Raw genomic sequence first — 17,664 nt, 5'->3', positions numbered from 1 at the left:
CACCCTTCTCCCTTCTGACCCACCCTGTCGAAACAGCATTTTTCTTGGGCCTACCGTTATATGAGACCGACGAAGACAACTAGTAATTACACCGTACCGGGCTTGTTGAACTGCTACAACAACCACAACTGAAGAGTCTTACAAATAAACAACCTCATTAAAGTAAATAAATAAATATCATTGGAAATTCAAATTTCGAGTTTCGTAAATTTATGCATTTAGTTGAATAATCTCAGCGAGCTGTTTTAATCAGCATCTTTTACGATATAAATTTTATTTTATTTGATAAGAATTGGATAATTAATATAATTACAATACATTCGATTTAATTCAAATAACTTAGTCACTCAACACGTAAATTATATCATCATTTTTACATAAATCTAGTATATCATCCTCTTTAGGGACTTCACTTCTTACAGTCACATGCCCATTTTCAATATCAACATCATTTTTAGAATTAATGCCGAGCATACTACCACTTTCGCTCTCGGATTTAGCGTCCTCGGTGCTAAAATCACTTTTGTAACCATTATAGTCATCACTGTCAATGTCATATTCATCATCATCATCATCTTCCTCTTCAATTTGTTCCACGCCATTTGCCTGTAATTTACGTTTTCGCTGCAGTAAATCAATCCAAGCAAACTTTTCTTCGCACAGCGGACACTCGCCAGCAATGGGTATGTAGTGACCACGATTGCTCTCGTCCGAGGCTAGTATATAATTGGCTAGGCATATAATATGACATGTGAGCTTACACAGGGAATTTATACAACCAATACGAGAACGTTCCGGATTTTCAATCGGCTGCATGCACAAGTGGCATTCGTGTGCCCAAATGGCGCGTGGTGGTGACAATTCCTCGTTACGTTTTTGCCGTGATGATTGTGATTTTGGTAGTATAATATCACCGCTCACTATTTGCATATGCGCTGGTGGTTTTAACTGGTACAGAAATATTGGAAAAGTTTAGAAATGAGAGTATTATTATTAATATTGTTATTAGTACTACCATAAAATCACATTCGTATTCACTTTCTAGCCAGCGTATGGTAAGTGGTAAACGATGCCATGGACCGACATTTAACATGCGGCTCAAAATGCGAAAGTTATATTCAAAATGACTTTCCTTTCGATTTTTGCGACGCAACTCTGGATATGATTTCAAGCGTGTGGAAAGCGCTGGTTGTTGCCATGCCCATTCAAACTGAAATTATTGAGAGTTTTTCAAACTTCTTTATATTCATATGTATTTATAAACAGAACATTGATTCATATTTACTTGCAGCGCCGCTATATTATTTGGAAATCCATGTACTATCATGACCATTTTCCAAGGACCTTTGTTGCTGGTACGTTTGGCACCGCCAAATTCTTTACCACGATTGTGTTGATTTATTCGACGATTAGGGTCCACAGTGAAGCCTATATAGCAACGCCCGGCGAAGCGTTTATCAGGATTCAGGCTGCAGAGCAAATACACACCATAGAAATACGAACTAGCCATGCCGATGAACTAAAATAAAAAGAAATTTTCCATACTTTTTTCACTGTAAAGCTTTAAATACCAAAAACTCTGTGGAGACAAAATTTTGTGAACCTTCTTATTTTACTACAAAAACAAAACAAACACATTCATGTAATTTAAATGGAGAAGTGACTAATCCTTTTAATATTACTACTTTAAGTTTACAATAGAATTAAATAACTTACTAACTAATTGGAGAAAGACAGATTTAAATCTTTTCGCATCACGCTCAGTTATTACTATTAGCGGCAGCATTAGTTCCATTAGGCATACCCATTGCTGCATTGCCAATACTCTGCTGTGGTTGTTGTTGTGCTTGTTGTGGTGGCTGCTGTTGCTGCAACTGTGCATTATTAACCATGCCATTTTGTAAACCTACAGGTGCATTTCCAACGCCCGGTTGTTGTTGTCCTTGTTGTTGTTGATTTTGCTGCGCATTTTGCTGTTGCTGTTGTTGTGGATCTATAGCACCTGGATCAGCAGCATTCATCTGACCCATACCATTGACGCTGTTAAACATTTTAATGCGTTTACGAGTATAATGTTGCCACTGCAAAATGGCTTGATCATCGATAAATTTGCAACATTGCGAATTGACAATTTCACGTCGAAAGTGTTCGTATTGTAAGAGATCAAGAAAGTATAAACACATTGGATACATTAAGTATTTAGCATATTCAGGCTCTTTCCAATACTGCAAATATTTGAGATAATTAATAAAGGCTTGGTCCTTGAAATAACCGCGCTGGGCTAGAACTGCAAGAGAAAAGAGATTGCACTAAAATTAGTTAATTTGCAAGGAATATATTTACTTACAGTTCAAGTAGTTTGGATTGGCTAGACACTGTACGAATTCAAGTTCAACTTGCCATCGCAATTTTTGTTGATCCTCTGACTCGATAGCCGCTATGGGAAAGCAAGATAAATTTAAACATTATTTCTTATATATCATATAGTAGTATGTTTCTACTATACACGTACATATCGTCCCCCTTATGTCAAAAATATGAATGGGTAAAAATGAAAATGTTGGAAAATTTATCGCTCAATACAAATTAGCAGGTTTGGTTCGGTTATTTGTAATTTCCTTGTACGCCTGGGTTTTGGTATAACATAGAACATCCAAAGATTAACCAAGTCAACCATTAAACTGGAAAATTTGCACACTCATGCTCCTGCCGTAATGGGGACGATATATGATATATGTATTATGTAAAAAAAGAGAAACTATTAAATACACTAGAAATCAACATAGGATCGTTTAAAAACTTAATCCAAAAGTTATTGTGTTAGCACTTCTAATTATACAATTTTATTATACAACGGATTTCGGTAGATGTTAGTGCTGGCATGACGATTTACGTTATTGATTCAAATATGTAACTAAAAATTAGCAGTTTACTTACTCTTACCCTTTCCATACATCTTGGCCATGGTGCATGGAAAGGCTCGGTTCTGTTTCTTAATGGTGTTGTTTCTAATTGTCAACCGAACTAGCGCCTCCGCTAAGGCGTAGACGCACAATAACCTTGGACCGGAAAGTTGTTTTTGGTTGTGACGGTGGTGGAAGTTGTAGTAGCAGTAGTTGTTTTTTGGTATTGGTGGTGGTGGTGGAAGATGGTAGTGATGGTTATAATGTTGGTTGGTTGGGTGTGATGTTTTCGTACACTACAATACTTGTATGATTCAAAGAGTTGTTTGGGCCTGTCCTTGTGTCTAAACGTGTTTGTCCTCGATACGATTAACTGCACGCACAATTAACGCATATGCATGTGTATTATGTGGAGCACAAATTAAACTTACAAACATATATATACAATAATAAATTTAAATTGCAAAAGAAAAATTTAGCCTCTACCACAGTATATTCAAGCTTTGGATGAATATTTTAAACGCGGAGCCAATAAAATAATATTCTATTTACAATTTACTCCAAAGCCTTATGAACAGGGAAATATCAATAAGTTTAATTCAAACAGTATTTTTACAGAAACAAGGAAAATTATAGTAATGCAAAGATACATATAATGCGCAAGTGGGGACGGCGCAATGCAAAGGAGCACTGGCGTTTGATATGAAACATCTAAAGATTCGTTAAGTATCCACAAAGTTACACTTTCAATTGTTAATTTTACAAACCGTATGCGTTCATTGCCCAAATGCAGCACAATTATTTTAAAATTTTTGTCCTCTTCAATTATTCAACAAATTTAATTTCGGCGGAAGAAGAGAAAAATACAGTGGACTACATCAACAAAACTAAAAAAATGCGAACAGTGTTGACTTCTTTCCGAAAACCGCAAGAGTTGCCAAGTCCCTCAAATATAGCAAAACGTTCTCTTTGTACCAAGGCGAATCTATTAAAGGTGGTTTCCAAGCGGAATAGAGTATCTCAGGTGGCGCCATTAAAAAACAGTTACTTTATTTTTCGCGATTTTGACAAGTTTGACGTCAGCTCAGTTCGCAATACAAAACAAACGAACAGAACAAACACAAATAGGAGAAATTATATGTTTGTAAAAATTCAGTGAATGGTTTGGTGATATTTTGGTTTGTTTTCGTTTTTATGCAGAAGACGCCGTGGCAAGAAAGTATATGTGTGTGTATAATGCCTTGTGTTTGGATGTTTCCATTGCTTTCGCCTACTCTTATTCTTCACAAACAAATAATTTCCCCTCCTTTTGCTTGATTATTCATGGACTTTTACGATACGGCGAATTCGCTAGACGCAATCGTGTATTGGTATCGGTAGCTCCGGTGATTTATTTTTTTCTTTCGCCGTGTTCACGTGGCCTTCAGCCCAGAATGAAGCAAGGCGAATTCATTCTTTGCTTCCTACTTTGCTTTGAAAAACAAACGTACAAATCATTGTTGTTGGTCTAGTGCCACCACCTTTAATGAATGCGCCTTGCTTCGAACCAAGAATGATAGAGAAATATATTGCGCCTTCCGAATTAGCTATGTCGTATATAAACAAACAAAAAGAAGGGGTATTAATTGTTTGTAAAGATGAGTAGGTGAAAGCAATGGAAAGAACCAAATACAATATATTATACGCACACCCACATACTTACTAGCTACGGCGTCTTACGCATAAACAAGCAAACAAACTGCATTTGGAGGCTTTATATTAATTTATGCTTCCAAAATTTAACACACGGCACTTCGTTTTCATTAGTTTGAATCTCACAAATCACCAAACTACCAAGCTATTCTCGGAATTTTAACAAACACGTAATGTCTCCTACTTTTCATTGCTTTGTATTGCGAAGGGAGCTGACGTCAGACTTGACAAAAGGTTTTTTAATGGCGCCATCTTACATATTCAATTCGCCTTGCACAAGAATATATTCTTCCGCTTTAGTTACAACCGGACGAATATTTTTGCTTCACTCTAATTCCCTCTTCGTTATTCCTCATCTTCCATCTACTGTCATGCTCTCTTTTATTGTCGTGACAGAAAAATTAGACAGAAACGAATTTTTCTGAGACCGTGTAAACAATGGATTTTTTTGAAATTTTACAAAAGTTTAATGAATTCTAATTGTGGAAGCGTTGAAAGAGTCATACACAGGTAGCGCTTACGCACTATCCCTGTCTGGTATCATCAACAGCATTGTCAAAAATTCTCATACGGCGTGTTATATTGACTCTGGTAAAACATGTTCGAGATACGCAACAAAAACACTATGGTCTTCACCTCCATGGTTAAGACTATAAAGCACAGTGTTGTAGGTACCTATCCTTCTTGTCATGTTCCGGCGCGTCTGGAGGAGCGACGTGCCAAGGCTCGGGCACTACGCCAAGAAAGACGCCGCAAACCCGATAAGCCCGACGATTTCGTGACTTATGACGACTCTGGCAGTGATGAAGAGACGCCACAACAACAAGAAGAAGTACTAAACACGTCATTTAATCTTTGCGATTACTTGCGCAGCAGAGAGACTGGTTTGAAGGAGGTAAAATATTAGTTTTTTATAGTGTTTAAAGAATACGGCTACATAATTCAGTACTTTTCCAGCAACGCAGCTTCAATTTTGAGAATACTAGCCGTTATGTGCTCACGCATGATATGTTGCGAGAAACTCAAATACATCTGGGTTATATCAACAAGGTTTTTTGTTCCAAATGGCTTAGCAATAGGCAAGTGGTATTTGGCACCAAATGCAATAAGGTGACTCAATACTAAACTAAATTACTTGTATTTCACTATATATTTTAATTTAACTGCTAGTTACTTGTATATGATGTGAATATGCGTCGCGTTGATGCCATCCCAACGCTTTCAAATAATCGGGCTAATCACCCAGAGGTACAGGGTGGTTTACATGCGATTGAAATCAATCCAAGTCGGTCATTCCTTGCCACTGGCGCACGCAATTCTGCTGATGTCGCAGTTTATCGGTTGCCGACACTTGATCCGGTTTGTGTGGGTGAGAACGGACATCGTGATCTAATTATGGGCATGTGCTGGTTGGATGATCAATTCCTGGTATCGGGCTCAAAAGATTCGCGGCTATCACTTTGGCGTATCAATGAAGATCTCATGGACTTTCCAGATGGCGGCAAGGAAGCATGCCCTACATTCGCCACTATTAATCCACTCTGTGTAAAAGAAGTGCGCACTGCACAGCGGGTAAATACACATACTATTGAAGTGCGTAGAATATAAATATAACATTTGCACTTTTAGATTCGTTCACTCTGCTTCAATAAAGAATTTAAGGAGATCGCAGCACTTTCACTTAATGGCTACATACATATTTTCAACGCAGAAACTTTTAAGCAAAAGCTATCTCGCAAACTGCCCAATTGTCAGGATAATGTGAGCATAGCATATCACAGCGACGGATTGTATGCTGTTGGCTGCCGTTCATATACAATACTTTTGGATGCACGCACGCTGCAGGTGTTTTACAATTGCATAAATATTGTATATTACGTATTCTTAATCTCATAAGAATTAATTTTTTTATAGACAATCAAGAAGATCACTTCGCGCTACAATGGCTGCGGTATACGTGCAACCACATTCGAAGGCAATCTTCTCACAGTTGGCACCGGGCTAGGTATGCTACTATTCTACGATATTCGTGCTGGTAAATATTTGGAGAGCAGCGTAAATGCCTCTCGTACAGTAGCGTTGAAATGTAGCAAAGGTATTGTGGTGAGTAAAAATGTGTTTAAAACACACACGTCGCACATAGTATCACCGTATGCTATTTTTTCATTTGTTAGTATCCTGAGGATGAAATGGATGGCTTCCAACAAGTAAAATATGTACCAGCTATTTACACACACTGTTACGATAGCACTGGCATGCGTCTATTTGCCGCTGGTGGGCCCCTGCCAGCTACACTTGTCGGCAACTATGCAGGTGTTTGGCAGTAGTGCAGCAAAGAAATAAAAAAAAAAAAATTAGATAGCTGTAACTTAGCTGAAATGTTCAGATAATCAGATAATCGTATCTGTGTGTGATTTTGGAAGTGTTTCCACCTTTATTTTACAAATTTTTATTAAAACGCGTTTTACAACTAGTAGGAAAATATTTTTTTATTACTACAAGTATTTTAATTTCATGCAGCAATAAATCGAAATGCTTCAACTTGCTACCAATTATTATTTCTTTAATAAGCAATGCCTTCTGTTGGGGATTTTATAATAAATAAAAGCAAATAATTCTTTAATGAAAGCTCTATTGTGTTATTACATTGTGTTTAAAAATAAATAAATAATTGCCGCTTACACCGTTTTTGGGTGTTTGGCCAAGCACCTCCTACAATTTGTGGCATGTGTCTTGAACTTGTTTCACAAATGGAACGACTTCCAGTTTAAGCCGACTCCGAACGCCTTATGCCTTTTATGAGGAGCTTTTTCATAACTGTATAAAAAAATTTTTTTTCTTGTGATTCGAACCAAGGATTTTGGATCGGAAGCTCACATTGCTAGTCGCTCGGCTACCGCGCCATGCTGTCGGCGCTGGCCTAAAAGTTATTTAGTTCGTCGCTACGTTTATATCAACATATAATATAACGCTTCGTAGCCAAGAGTGTCGCTTTTTTCGTTTCACTTTTTCTCAAATCACTCCCAACGATTCTAAAGAAGTTTTCACTTCAAAAAATTTTAATTTTCATTGGAAATGCTCACCATTTGCTTCAAACAATTAGATCATTTAGCTATTGCAGCACGTACGGTTTCCGGGCATATTGACGTCGCCGCTCAAACTAAAGATTGAATAAATTAATCAACGGAAATTTCAAAATTTTAAAAACAATCGTAATGGAATGCTATTATATAGTTCAATTGAAATTGTAATTACTACTTATGATAAAAATTGTTATTGATGGAATTTTCGACCAATTTCCAAATTTTCCAGGACATTATTATTTTTGTATTATTATATTTTTTTTTATTTCGCCAATAACAATTATATCCAAGCGTTTATTTCTCTATTGTTTGATAACTGTCACAAAAAAAAGAATGTTTCCATTCCCTGATAAAAGTTATTGCCAAAAGTTTATTTTTTACGTTGTCTGATAAATGTTATTGTTCTTTTATGTTTCACTCCTTTCTACGTAGGAGTTCTCATTATTAACAAGGATTGTTGGTCTTTGAAGATTTCGACAAATAACCCATGCCAATTTTGTCTTACTTTATAAATCAAAGAAAAAAATAACCAGCTGAGTTGCCGATACCACCTGTAATAGATTCGCTTTGTTTATAAGTGATTATTTAAGTCTGAAATATCAATGAAATTCATTAATATAGTTACTGTAGTTGTGGTAGCAGCAAAAACATTATCCGTACATGCATGCGGGGTGCTGCTGGAGTGACCGTCCTTGCCCGGATATATAGTAAATCAGAGTCGTTCCGGCAACGTAGATGTAAAATGTAATTGCTGTGCGTCTTGGTACTGGCCATGATGAAATACTTATATCTAAAAAATGTATTTATTGCCATTAAGACAGATTTATGATTAATATGGGAAATAATAAAAAAAATATTTAATTTGAAACTTGGAATTATATAAAGGGTTTTGCAATAAGAGGTGCTATTTTGATATTCAAAGAAAAATGTTATTTGTTAATATAAATGATCGGATGTTTATTTCATTATGAAGAGGAAGGTATGCCGTTAATAGTGGAAAATAACACCAGGCAAATGACCACCACGACCACGCTTACAAGACACTATCCTTTTCATGAAATTTTCCATAATCGAATTGCAAAGTGACTGCCCTATGTCCTCGATAGCCTCACGAATTCCATCTTTGAGGTCTTGAATCGACCCTGGACTGGTGGCGTGGACCTTCTCTTTCACGTGGCCCAAAAAAAAAGTCACAAGGTGTTAAATAACAAGATCTCGGTGGCCAATTGTGATCACCTCTTCGAGAAATAACACGGTCCGGAAACTTTTCCCGTAAAAGGTCAATGGTTTCGTTGCTTGTATGGTACGTAGCGCCGTCTTGTTGAAAATAAACGTTGTCCAGATCCATACCATCCAATTCCGGCCATAAAAAATCGTTAATCATCTCTCGATAACGCAATACATTCACCTGTAACACCTGTTATTGGAGAACCCTTTAGTTTTTGTAATATAATGAACTATATTTTACACCACTATTTTTTTTTTATAAAAATATAGTTCATACTACAACAAAAACCATATAACTCAAAGTTTCAAACTTTCTACAACTTTTTTCGAAAATTCATTAAACTTTACATTTTTCAACTAGAATTTTTTGATTTAAAAAATTGCAAGTTTCTGCAATAATAGGGAGAATTTTGTAATATTGCGGCAGCAGAAACGAAAATTGTATAAATTTCGATTTGTTTTTTGTACGACAGGCATTATGCGTTTATTTCAAATTCAAAATTTATATATGCATATATTTATATATATATGTATATCAGAATATTCCCAAAAATAGTGAAAACGCGCTTTTGACGTGATAACGTCTTATAATTCGATTTAACAGGCTGCACGCACGAAAAAATGTGTCGTTACCTTGCTCATTAGTGTTACCTTGCTCATGTGTCGTTACCTTGCTCATTGCCGTTACCTTGAATGAACTGCAAGCGAAAGCGCGGAACGAACGACAAAGCAAAGAAAGCAAACGAACGGCAACGTTCGACATCTTGCTCTCTCCTACTTAAGTGAGCGTATATATGTATGTATATGCGCATATGTACATATATAAATTCACGTATTTGTATTTGCATATGCCTTCTTATTGATTTTTATTAATTTGATTTACTTGAAGAATTTAAAATAAAACCAAGTTTGTTAATAATACCTGTTGTGTTAATGTTATTATTATTTTTTGACGTGATAACGTCTTATAATTCTATGTAGCCGGCTGCACGCACCAAAAAATGCGTCGTTATCTTGCTCATGCGTCGTTACCTTGCTTGAACAGCATGTTATGTTATGTTATATGTTATGTTATGTTATATTATGCTATGTTATGTTATGTTAAAGTATATTATGTTATGTTAATGTTAACTCATTCTCTATATTCATACAAAATATCTATCAAACAAATAAAATTAAAATTTTTTTTTGAAAAATGCAACCATTCAATCAGTATTTTCTTATGACGTTATCACGTTAAACTATCGTCAGTAAACCGACTTTACAGACAACCTCTTTTTTAAGATATAAATATATGTATATACATTTTACGATAATACAATATTTTCATAAATATTATGAATTATAAAACTTTAGTCAAATACTAGGCGGGTGAACAATTGCGTTATACAAGGTGGCACAAAATGGCCATTATAATTTTTACAAATGGCGTTGCACGACAAACAATTAGTTTTAATTTTTGCACTATTATTGTATTTAAATGGCGGAATGAGAATCCAATCATATTAAGCACTTATGTACTAGAAAGCCGCAGCATACATACAAACAGACAAGCAACGAAGCGCGCTTACGTGAAATAGCGATTTCCATCACTCAAAATCATTTTTTTATTTAGTAAAAAAGTGATTGAAAAACAAAATTGGATGAATGGAAGATGGAACTTTGCACCACCTTGTACATTTATCTTCAACGATATTTCAGTACAATAAGCAAATATGGTAAGGAGGTCGCCGTAACCGAATGGGTTGGTGCGTGACTACCATTTTTCAGTGCGTAAGTTCGAATCTGCGTGCATGAAACTGATAAATTATAGAAAAAGCTTTTTCTAATAGCGGTCGCCCCTCGGCAGGCAATGGCAAATCTCCGAGTGTATTGCGGCCATGAAAAAGCTCCTCATAAAAAATCATTTGCCCTTCGGAGTCGGCTTAGAACTTTAGGTTCCTCCACAAATAGGAGCACACCACAATTATTTTTAAGCAAATACGGTGGTGGAAAAACGTAATTTTTTACGCTTCTCCTGGAGGCTCTCTAGGGTTCATTCAGGAAGCAATGCAATTTTATTTTGATGTTGTCCGTGTCGTTTACACAGCACAACTCCGTTGCCTGCAACTACTTTAGTTTTCAGTCTACACCCAACAACATTGAGAAGAACGAAAACACAAAGCGAGTGGCTCCTCTCCACATAAAGACCCTAGATTAAGACTTTCATACTTAAAATGGTGGATCCTTACTCGTTCTGATGACTGTGTTACATCGGATGTACACTGTACATCCTTTATTAGGTTTTTGGTCAAGCATCTCCCCAATTTGTGGTGCATATTTTTATTTTCCCACAAGTGGAGGGGATACATACATCCGAATGGCAAAAAGTTTTAAGCGAATCTTAATGAAAAACAGAAAAATAGTAAGGGTTTTCCTCTCGAGCAGTGACTACAGTGGGCATTGAATTGGAGGCAAAGAATAAACGAACGTTTCCACGTCAACAATAACAAAAACTACTTCATTTGCATCGCATTAATTTGTTTTTAATTATATTTTTTGTGTAAGAATGTTTTTTTTTTTGTTTATACATTAGTTAATTTTGGACAAATTTATTTGAGTATGATACATTACATTATTTATAATGCATTTTCTACTATAATATGTACATGTGTAGCTATGTATCTATGTAAATAATACGATTATTAATGCCAGTATTTCTCACTTTTTAAGAGAATTTTTTGGGGTACATAAATTGTTTATAAACAAACCAATTTGTAGTAATTTTGAATACAATAATTAAAATATATACACACAATATATAATATATAATACATACTGACGCAGATAACTGGAAACGTAAAGACGTACTATAAAGTGTCGATATTTAAAAAGTAGGCAAAAAATCCAAACTTTTGAGAATTAGTGAAAGTGGTCAACGCTGAAATATTTGCAAAAATACAAAATATTATTTATATTTCTTGACTGAGAGTTTGATTCAGTTATGCAAGTCAATGCGATGGTAAATATTTCTTATTTGGTCATTTGATTCAAAGTTTAATTTTCCGATGTCAATAACTGAAGGACTGGTTGTTCCACGTAATACTACATAATTTTGGATTTTAATTATTGAAATATTTGCAAAAATACAAAATATTATTTATATTTCTTGACTGTGTGTTTCATTCAGCTATGCAAGTCAATGCGATGTGTAAACATTTCTTATTTGGCCATTTGTTCCAAATTTAATTTTCCGATGTCAATAACTGAAGGAATGGATGTCACAAGTAATACATTATTATGGATTTTAATTATTATTGCCACCACCGCCGCCGCCGCTACCGAAAAGTGGTAGAAAACTGCCCCAACTGCGTCCTTGTGATTCCGTGGGCACTATGAAAGAAAATTACTTAAATAACGCAGCTTAAATTGACAATGTGCTGATAAATTACTAACATTTCTGTCCTTTGGCTACGCAGTTCAATATTTCTGTTTCACTGCGACTCAATTTGAGTATAGTATTGAGAACTGGAATTAGACGTACACGTTCATCACCACTGGTAAGCGTCAAGAACTAGAAAATAAAGATAGAAATATAGTTACCGTAATATTAGTTTGGGGAAAAACAAATCCATTTTTTTTGCGCAGATAGTTTAAAACTGTTTTATGGTCGATCCATAGCTCCTGCGCAGTGCTACAACTACTAACAGGTCGGTCAACTGTCAGGCATAGCCATGGCTAGAGACTTGTAGGTTAATGAAGAAAAGTTTTGTGAGAGATGCCCTCAAAGAATTAAAAACAAGTATTTAAAGAGATGGTTAAAGAATTGCGTGGCCGGGCTACTTTATGTATGTATAGGCAAGTATATTTTTAACTAAATAACTAAAACCAATTATCGTATCGTGTTGTGTCTTAGCGTCATCTAAATATGAATAAAATTCTACAGCAAATACGCCCACTTTAATGTTTCTGTAACTAATAAGAATACATTGTGCACAACTTAGGACACAACCCAAACCCTTGAATTTGTACATACCTTTAGTACAACATTCTTCAAGTACTCTGCATTATGCATATGTTTCTCACGTTCAACAGCACGTTCTTGTCGTCGCAGTTCCTCCTTTAACATATCATTCATCTGCGTCAATTTCGCTAAATCCTGTTCGTTTTCGGCTAAAAGCGCAGTTAGATGTCGTACTCGGCTCTCTTGCTTTGCCAACAATTCTCGTGTCATATGCAATTCTACATGTAAGCTCTCTGTACTAGCATTGCCGGCATTTGATTCGAAGTTGGCGCTTTCATTACGCCCAAGACTATTGCTGCTAATCGTGGTCACAGTGTCAGTTTGGAACGCATGCATTGGCGTATTCAGCAGTTCTTCCAGTGGCATAAAGTCGTGTTGTGAACGTCGTGAGCTGCTGGAAATTTTACGCAATGCTTGCGAATTACTAGTGGCAGTAACGGCGGCTGAGTTGTTAGTTGCCAAAGTGGCCTCCTCTGAACCCTCGGCGTCCTCGCGTTCAGTCAGCATTAGCAGCTCATTTGGGCTGTGCTCACTGAAGGAGGGCGCGTGAACTAAAGATGAACTGGATGATGCGCCTAATGCTGCTCCGATTATAGGCGGCACGCGCACTGCCTGCATCTGTTCGGCACGCAATTGCTCTATTTGTCGTTGATACTTTGCTTCAAGTTCCACCAATTGCTGCTTGTGACACTCTTGTGCAGCTTCCAGTTGCTGGCGCTGTTTACGCAGGCTCTCCTGTTGTACTTGTAATTGAGCGCGGTGCTCTTCTACCAATCGGTCGTTTTGTTCGTGTAAATTATTCACCAAAGCATCTAACTCTTGTGTACGCCGCTGCAGATTCTCATTGTCCAAATACAAGTCAGCAGTATGCTGCTCTATTTCGCCTAGTTTTTTAGTTTGCGCAGCTAACGTTTGACGCTGCTGTTCTTCGGCGGCGCGTATATGCGCTAGATCCTCTGCCAACTCGCGCTCACGCGTGGTATCAACACTCTGATGTTTGCGCAACACAGCTTGTGCTTTTTGTTTGTATTCGGTGTGTTCGGCGCGCAACTCGTCTAAGGCGTGTACAACGTTGTGCAGCTTGGTTTGTGTTTCGCTAAGGTCTGCTTTTGTTTGTTGCAATCGCTCTTCAGTTGTTTTCTTTTCATGTTGTGCTGCAAGCAAAGCCGCGGAGCTTGTGGCTGCGCACTGCGCAACCTCTAAACGAATCTGTTCTAGTTCTTGCTTGAGTTGGTCTTGTGCCTGTTCTAGCGCCTTGTTGGCCTGATTCGCCAACTGCTTGGCATATAAAGCATCCTTCAATTTCTCCTGCAAAAGATCTACTTGTTCCTTTAGTTCCTTCGCGTGTGTTGTTTCGGCTTCTTTTGCCGACTCGACTATTGTGATCTCTTTGCGAAGTTGAGTAATCGTATGATCCTTGTTGAATAAGAGTTCATGCACCGCTTCCAATTCGCTAGTTTTTGATGCAAGTTTAGTAGTTGCTTCAATAAGTGATTTCTCTGCTGCTTCAATTTCTAAGTTAAGTACATTTGCTTGCTTACGTGATGACTTCAGCTTCTGATTCTCAGATTTTAGAGATTCAGCGAGTTTTTGGAGCTTGTCGTTTGCTTGTTGCAAGTCATTCAGCTGGTTCTGCAGCTCTACTAACTCTGCTTTCATCGTCATATTCTCTTTTTGTTGCTGCTCTATTTCCGCTAGTTGTCCAGTTTGCTCTTGTAGCTTTTTCTTTAGCTTGACAGCAAGGCCACGCATTTTGTTGTACTTCTCCTCGAAACTATCGTCGACTTCACGCATGCGCATCATTTCTTCAGCACGCGATATTGTAGAAGTGGACAGTACCTCGCTTTGAGCATCGGCGTTACTGCGTAACGATTGCAGTTCTTCATTGAGCATACGTAATTGCTCCTGGCTGCGAGTGCTAGCGGCCTCAAGTTCATGTGCCTGTTGGCGCGTTAAATCAATTTCTTGCGTTATTTCACGCACTTTCGCTTCCTTCTCTGCGATTGCTTCATCCTTCTGCAGTAAGACTTCATCAATTTGCTTCAACTTCGCGTTGGTTTTTCGTAACTCATTCATAAGTTCCTGTTGCTTTTCCTGTTGTCTCGAAATTACATCACCGCGTGACTTCAACGCTTCGTTTAGTTCACGCATTTCGCAGAGTAAATCTGCATGCTCTCGCTCCATTTGTGAATAACGTGTCTTCAGCTCTGTATAGTTTTCCTCTAATGATTTTACGCTTTCTTCAGAACGCTGCTGTCGTTGCTCTCTTTCTTGTTGCTGCAATCGTTCTAAGAGTGCAATCTTTTCTTGTTCAAGTGCTTTCAAATCATGGCGTAATTGCTGTAAATCCTCATGTACTTGCGCACTTTCTTTCAGTTTGGATACTAAATGTTCAAATTCAAGCTTTAAGCGTTGATTATCCTTTTGTAGATTTTCTACTTTATTGCAATCCAGCTTTAAAGTAATTCGTTCTGCCTCTAAAGCATCTAAACGTTGCAATAATTCATTATGCTCCATAAGCATGTCTACTTCCCCGCTCTGTAAACGCGAATCACTTTTGTTAAACAATACTTTTAAGTCGGACAACTCCTGAGTTAAACGTTTAACTTCCGTTTCGAGCTGCTCACAATCCTTTAAATTTTCTGTCGATTCTAGCTCATCTTTGCGATCATTTAACGTTGCAATTCGTCTTTGTAACTCTTCGTTTTTCTGCTTTGATGCCACCAAAAGTGTATCTTTCTCAAGTGAATCGGCCCGCACACGCGCGGAGAGTCTTTCCAATTCTTGCAACTTGTCAAGGAGCATTTCCACATTGACATTTATCACTAATGATTGTGTGAACTCCTCTGAGTCTTCTTTTTCTTCGTGTTTTTTTGTCTTTTGTCGTAGCTCTTCGTTTTCTATTTGTAGTGCACTCATTTGTGCGCATAGCAGTTTAGAGGCTCTCACTATTTCCTTTTGCCACTTTGATACAGCATCAGCGTATTCGTGCTGCGTTTCCAAAAGAACACGTTTGCATTCCTTAAGGTTTTTAAGCTTACGATGAACTTCTACAAAACGATCTTTTAATGCATTGAATTTATGCCGCTGTTCGGTGTTAATTTCTTTTACTTTACTATATTTTCTTGCAAGTTCCTCCAGGGCTTGTTTTACACCGTTTTCTCGCTCTTTTAGCACCTTATTTTCCTCTTCCGCGACTGTCATCTTATTCTGTATTACAATATTTAAACTTTCTGCTTCCTTCAGTTTGTTTACTTCAAGTTCAAGCAATCCCAAGTGTTTTTTTTGTTCCATTCCCAAAATATTTACCTTTGGTAAAAATTTCAATTTACAATTTTAAAATGTACCAAGCGCTTTAACTAACCTTCTTAAGCTGATCTTCCATGCGGTCGATATCTCTTAGAAGAGCTTCGTTGTCCTCATTAAGTCGGTCCAGTTGACGTTTTAATGATTCATTCTCAATGCGCAATTTTGTTAGAATCTCCTCGTCTGTTTTACTTTTTTGTTGTAGGTCACTGAACTCGTTAATAAGTTTAAGTTTTTGTTCAGTGAATTGCTCAAGTGTCTCCTTCATGGTCAGAAGCGCTTTCTTGTCGGCATCTTTTTGTGTTTCATTTTGCTTAAGAACTTCTTTTAGTTTACGATTTTCTTCTGCAAACTCTGTACCGTTCAAGCGATGACGTTGTTATTTGTACAATATTAGCGCGATATGAGTAGCATAACGCCACATCATATAGTATATGCATGAAAATAAAATAGAAGCTTAGATTACAATGATGTAAATACTAACCAAACTAACCTACTATATACTAACCATCTTTGGCTTGTTTAGCCTTCTTTGCAATACCAAGTAGTCCCTTGTATTTTTGTAACAGATCTTCCTTACTCAAGGCCTCAATGGGATTTCTCTAGATTGCGCAGAGGGGAAAATAAACAAAATAAATTACTATAGTTTCTGATTGCTATTCTAACATAACGTACTGTCTGTCCGGGTGTGGCTTCCACCTTGTCTTCCATCGTTAAGACATCCAACTTTATTTATTAATGTTTTGCACTATTTTTTATCCGCTGACTAAATAATTTTATCGCCTATTAACTCATTATTGACTTCAAAGCGAACCATAATTTTGCGTATGAATTCGCCTTGATAGAAACTATCCGTCAGAAACGTCAGAAGCAGGGATGCCAAGGAGGCAAAGTGGTATATTTAAGAGCGAATTTTTTTGGGATACTTTCTTTTTTTATAGAAAAATTTTAATACTTCCGAGAGTTGCCTTTTATATTTTGCGCCTTGTTATATTCATTGAAAAGTTTGACATATTTTTAGTATAAACTTACATCTTTTTTCAGTGGGTTGAAAAATTCATCTCGCCCAAGAAAGCTTTTGTGAGATTATCGAGACCATGCATCCAGGCAGTTTTAAATACAAACAGCCGCTGTTAGTGTCGTTTCGTACAAACTATTCGCACTGACTTCGATTAATTTGGACTTACATTTGAGTGAAACGTAGATTATAATAATTTTTTTATGACGAAGACATTAAGGCAATTGTGATTACGATTAGTAAAAAGTGCGAGTGTGTTGCTATTGTCTTTGCAAAAATCACCCGTGTAAGTGCAAAGTAATAGAAAAAAATTAGAGATTGCTTCGTTGCTGTCTCTGTCACTTATAGTCAAAGTCTTCTTTTACTATAAGATAAAAAGTCGCTTTCATCACTGGGTTGGTTTGACAAGCATACACGCAAAGCGAATTCATA

The 17,664-nt window shown here is 36.9% G+C and overlaps 4 protein-coding genes across 7 annotated transcripts; 1 reads left to right on the top strand and 3 right to left on the bottom strand.

The window, feature by feature from the left end:
• Positions 1-268: 268 nt before the first annotated feature.
• Positions 269-1,510, bottom strand: LOC129246043 (structure-specific endonuclease subunit SLX1 homolog). The gene is made up of 3 exons (XM_054884555.1): positions 1,286-1,510; positions 1,016-1,210; positions 269-948 (listed from the first exon to the last, which is right to left on the bottom strand). The coding sequence occupies exons 1-3, from the start codon at positions 1,508-1,510 to the stop codon at positions 340-342; spliced, it is 1,029 nt and encodes a 342-aa protein (XP_054740530.1). The 3' UTR covers positions 269-339.
• On the bottom strand, positions 1,407-3,782 carry LOC129246050 (mediator of RNA polymerase II transcription subunit 31). 4 transcript variants are annotated; one of them, XM_054884577.1, is made up of 5 exons: positions 3,671-3,781; positions 2,938-3,276; positions 2,348-2,437; positions 1,717-2,287; positions 1,407-1,519 (listed from the first exon to the last, which is right to left on the bottom strand). In XM_054884577.1, exons 2-4 carry the CDS (start codon positions 2,963-2,965, stop codon positions 1,761-1,763), a joined length of 645 nt encoding a protein of 214 aa, XP_054740552.1. In that variant the 5' UTR covers positions 2,966-3,276; positions 3,671-3,781; the 3' UTR covers positions 1,407-1,519; positions 1,717-1,760. The 4 variants fall into 4 exon arrangements, with proteins under 4 accessions (XP_054740552.1, XP_054740560.1, XP_054740545.1 ...); XM_054884585.1 differs by lacking the exon at positions 1,407-1,519 and having other exon boundaries at positions 1,644-2,287; positions 2,938-3,247; positions 3,671-3,782; XM_054884570.1 differs by lacking the exon at positions 1,407-1,519 and having other exon boundaries at positions 1,644-2,287.
• Positions 3,783-4,955: 1,173 nt separating this feature from the next.
• LOC129246034 (DDB1- and CUL4-associated factor 12 homolog) lies at positions 4,956-7,223 on the top strand. Its single transcript, XM_054884545.1, has 6 exons — positions 4,956-5,490; positions 5,553-5,705; positions 5,766-6,167; positions 6,225-6,440; positions 6,510-6,698; positions 6,770-7,223. The coding sequence occupies exons 1-6, from the start codon at positions 5,194-5,196 to the stop codon at positions 6,920-6,922; spliced, it is 1,410 nt and encodes a 469-aa protein (XP_054740520.1). The 5' UTR covers positions 4,956-5,193; the 3' UTR covers positions 6,923-7,223.
• A 4,196-nt stretch (positions 7,224-11,419) lies between these two features.
• LOC129250507 (GRIP and coiled-coil domain-containing protein 2) lies at positions 11,420-17,103 on the bottom strand. Its single transcript, XM_054890133.1, has 6 exons — positions 16,890-17,103; positions 16,723-16,816; positions 16,273-16,568; positions 12,921-16,217; positions 12,341-12,458; positions 11,420-12,277 (listed from the first exon to the last, which is right to left on the bottom strand). Exons 1-6 carry the CDS (start codon positions 16,923-16,925, stop codon positions 12,192-12,194), a joined length of 3,927 nt encoding a protein of 1,308 aa, XP_054746108.1. The 5' UTR covers positions 16,926-17,103; the 3' UTR covers positions 11,420-12,191.
• Positions 17,104-17,664: the final 561 nt, after the last annotated feature.

This window comes from Anastrepha obliqua, chromosome 1, assembly GCF_027943255.1.
Source record: "Anastrepha obliqua isolate idAnaObli1 chromosome 1, idAnaObli1_1.0, whole genome shotgun sequence".
NCBI lineage: Eukaryota > Metazoa > Arthropoda > Insecta > Diptera > Tephritidae > Anastrepha > Anastrepha obliqua.
This window is presented reverse-complemented; position numbering and strand designations above follow the sequence as displayed.

Excerpts from the sequence above, each read along its gene's own strand:
- LOC129246034 (XM_054884545.1), top strand. The coding sequence starts at position 5,194 with ATGTTCGAGATACGCAACAAAAACACTATGGTCTTCACCTCCATGGTT. Across the intron at positions 6,168-6,224 it reads AAGTGCGCACTGCACAGCGG|ATTCGTTCACTCTGCTTCAA; the intron begins GTAAATACACAT and ends TTGCACTTTTAG. Across the intron at positions 6,699-6,769 it reads AATGTAGCAAAGGTATTGTG|TATCCTGAGGATGAAATGGA; the intron begins GTGAGTAAAAAT and ends TTCATTTGTTAG.
- LOC129246050 (XM_054884585.1), bottom strand. The coding sequence starts at position 2,965 with ATGGCCAAGATGTATGGAAAGGGTAAGA. Across the intron at positions 2,438-2,937 it reads GATGTATGGAAAGGGTAAGA|CGGCTATCGAGTCAGAGGAT; the intron begins GTAAGTAAACTG and ends GCTTTCCCATAG. Across the intron at positions 2,288-2,347 it reads CAATCCAAACTACTTGAACT|TTCTAGCCCAGCGCGGTTAT; the intron begins GTAAGTAAATAT and ends TTTCTCTTGCAG.
- LOC129250507 (XM_054890133.1), bottom strand. The coding sequence starts at position 16,925 with ATGGAAGACAAGGTGGAAGCCACACCCGGACAGACA. Across the intron at positions 16,569-16,722 it reads GGCTAAACAAGCCAAAGATG|AGTTTGCAGAAGAAAATCGT; the intron begins GTTAGTATATAG and ends TGAACGGTACAG. Across the intron at positions 16,218-16,272 it reads TGGAAGATCAGCTTAAGAAG|GTAAATATTTTGGGAATGGA; the intron begins GTTAGTTAAAGC and ends TTTTTACCAAAG.
- LOC129246043 (XM_054884555.1), bottom strand. The coding sequence starts at position 1,510 with ATGGCTAGTTCGTATTTCTATGGTGTGTATTTGCTCTGCAGCCTGAAT. Across the intron at positions 1,211-1,285 it reads ATAATATAGCGGCGCTGCAA|TTTGAATGGGCATGGCAACA; the intron begins GTAAATATGAAT and ends CAATAATTTCAG. Across the intron at positions 949-1,015 it reads AATACGAATGTGATTTTATG|TTAAAACCACCAGCGCATAT; the intron begins GTAGTACTAATA and ends TTTCTGTACCAG.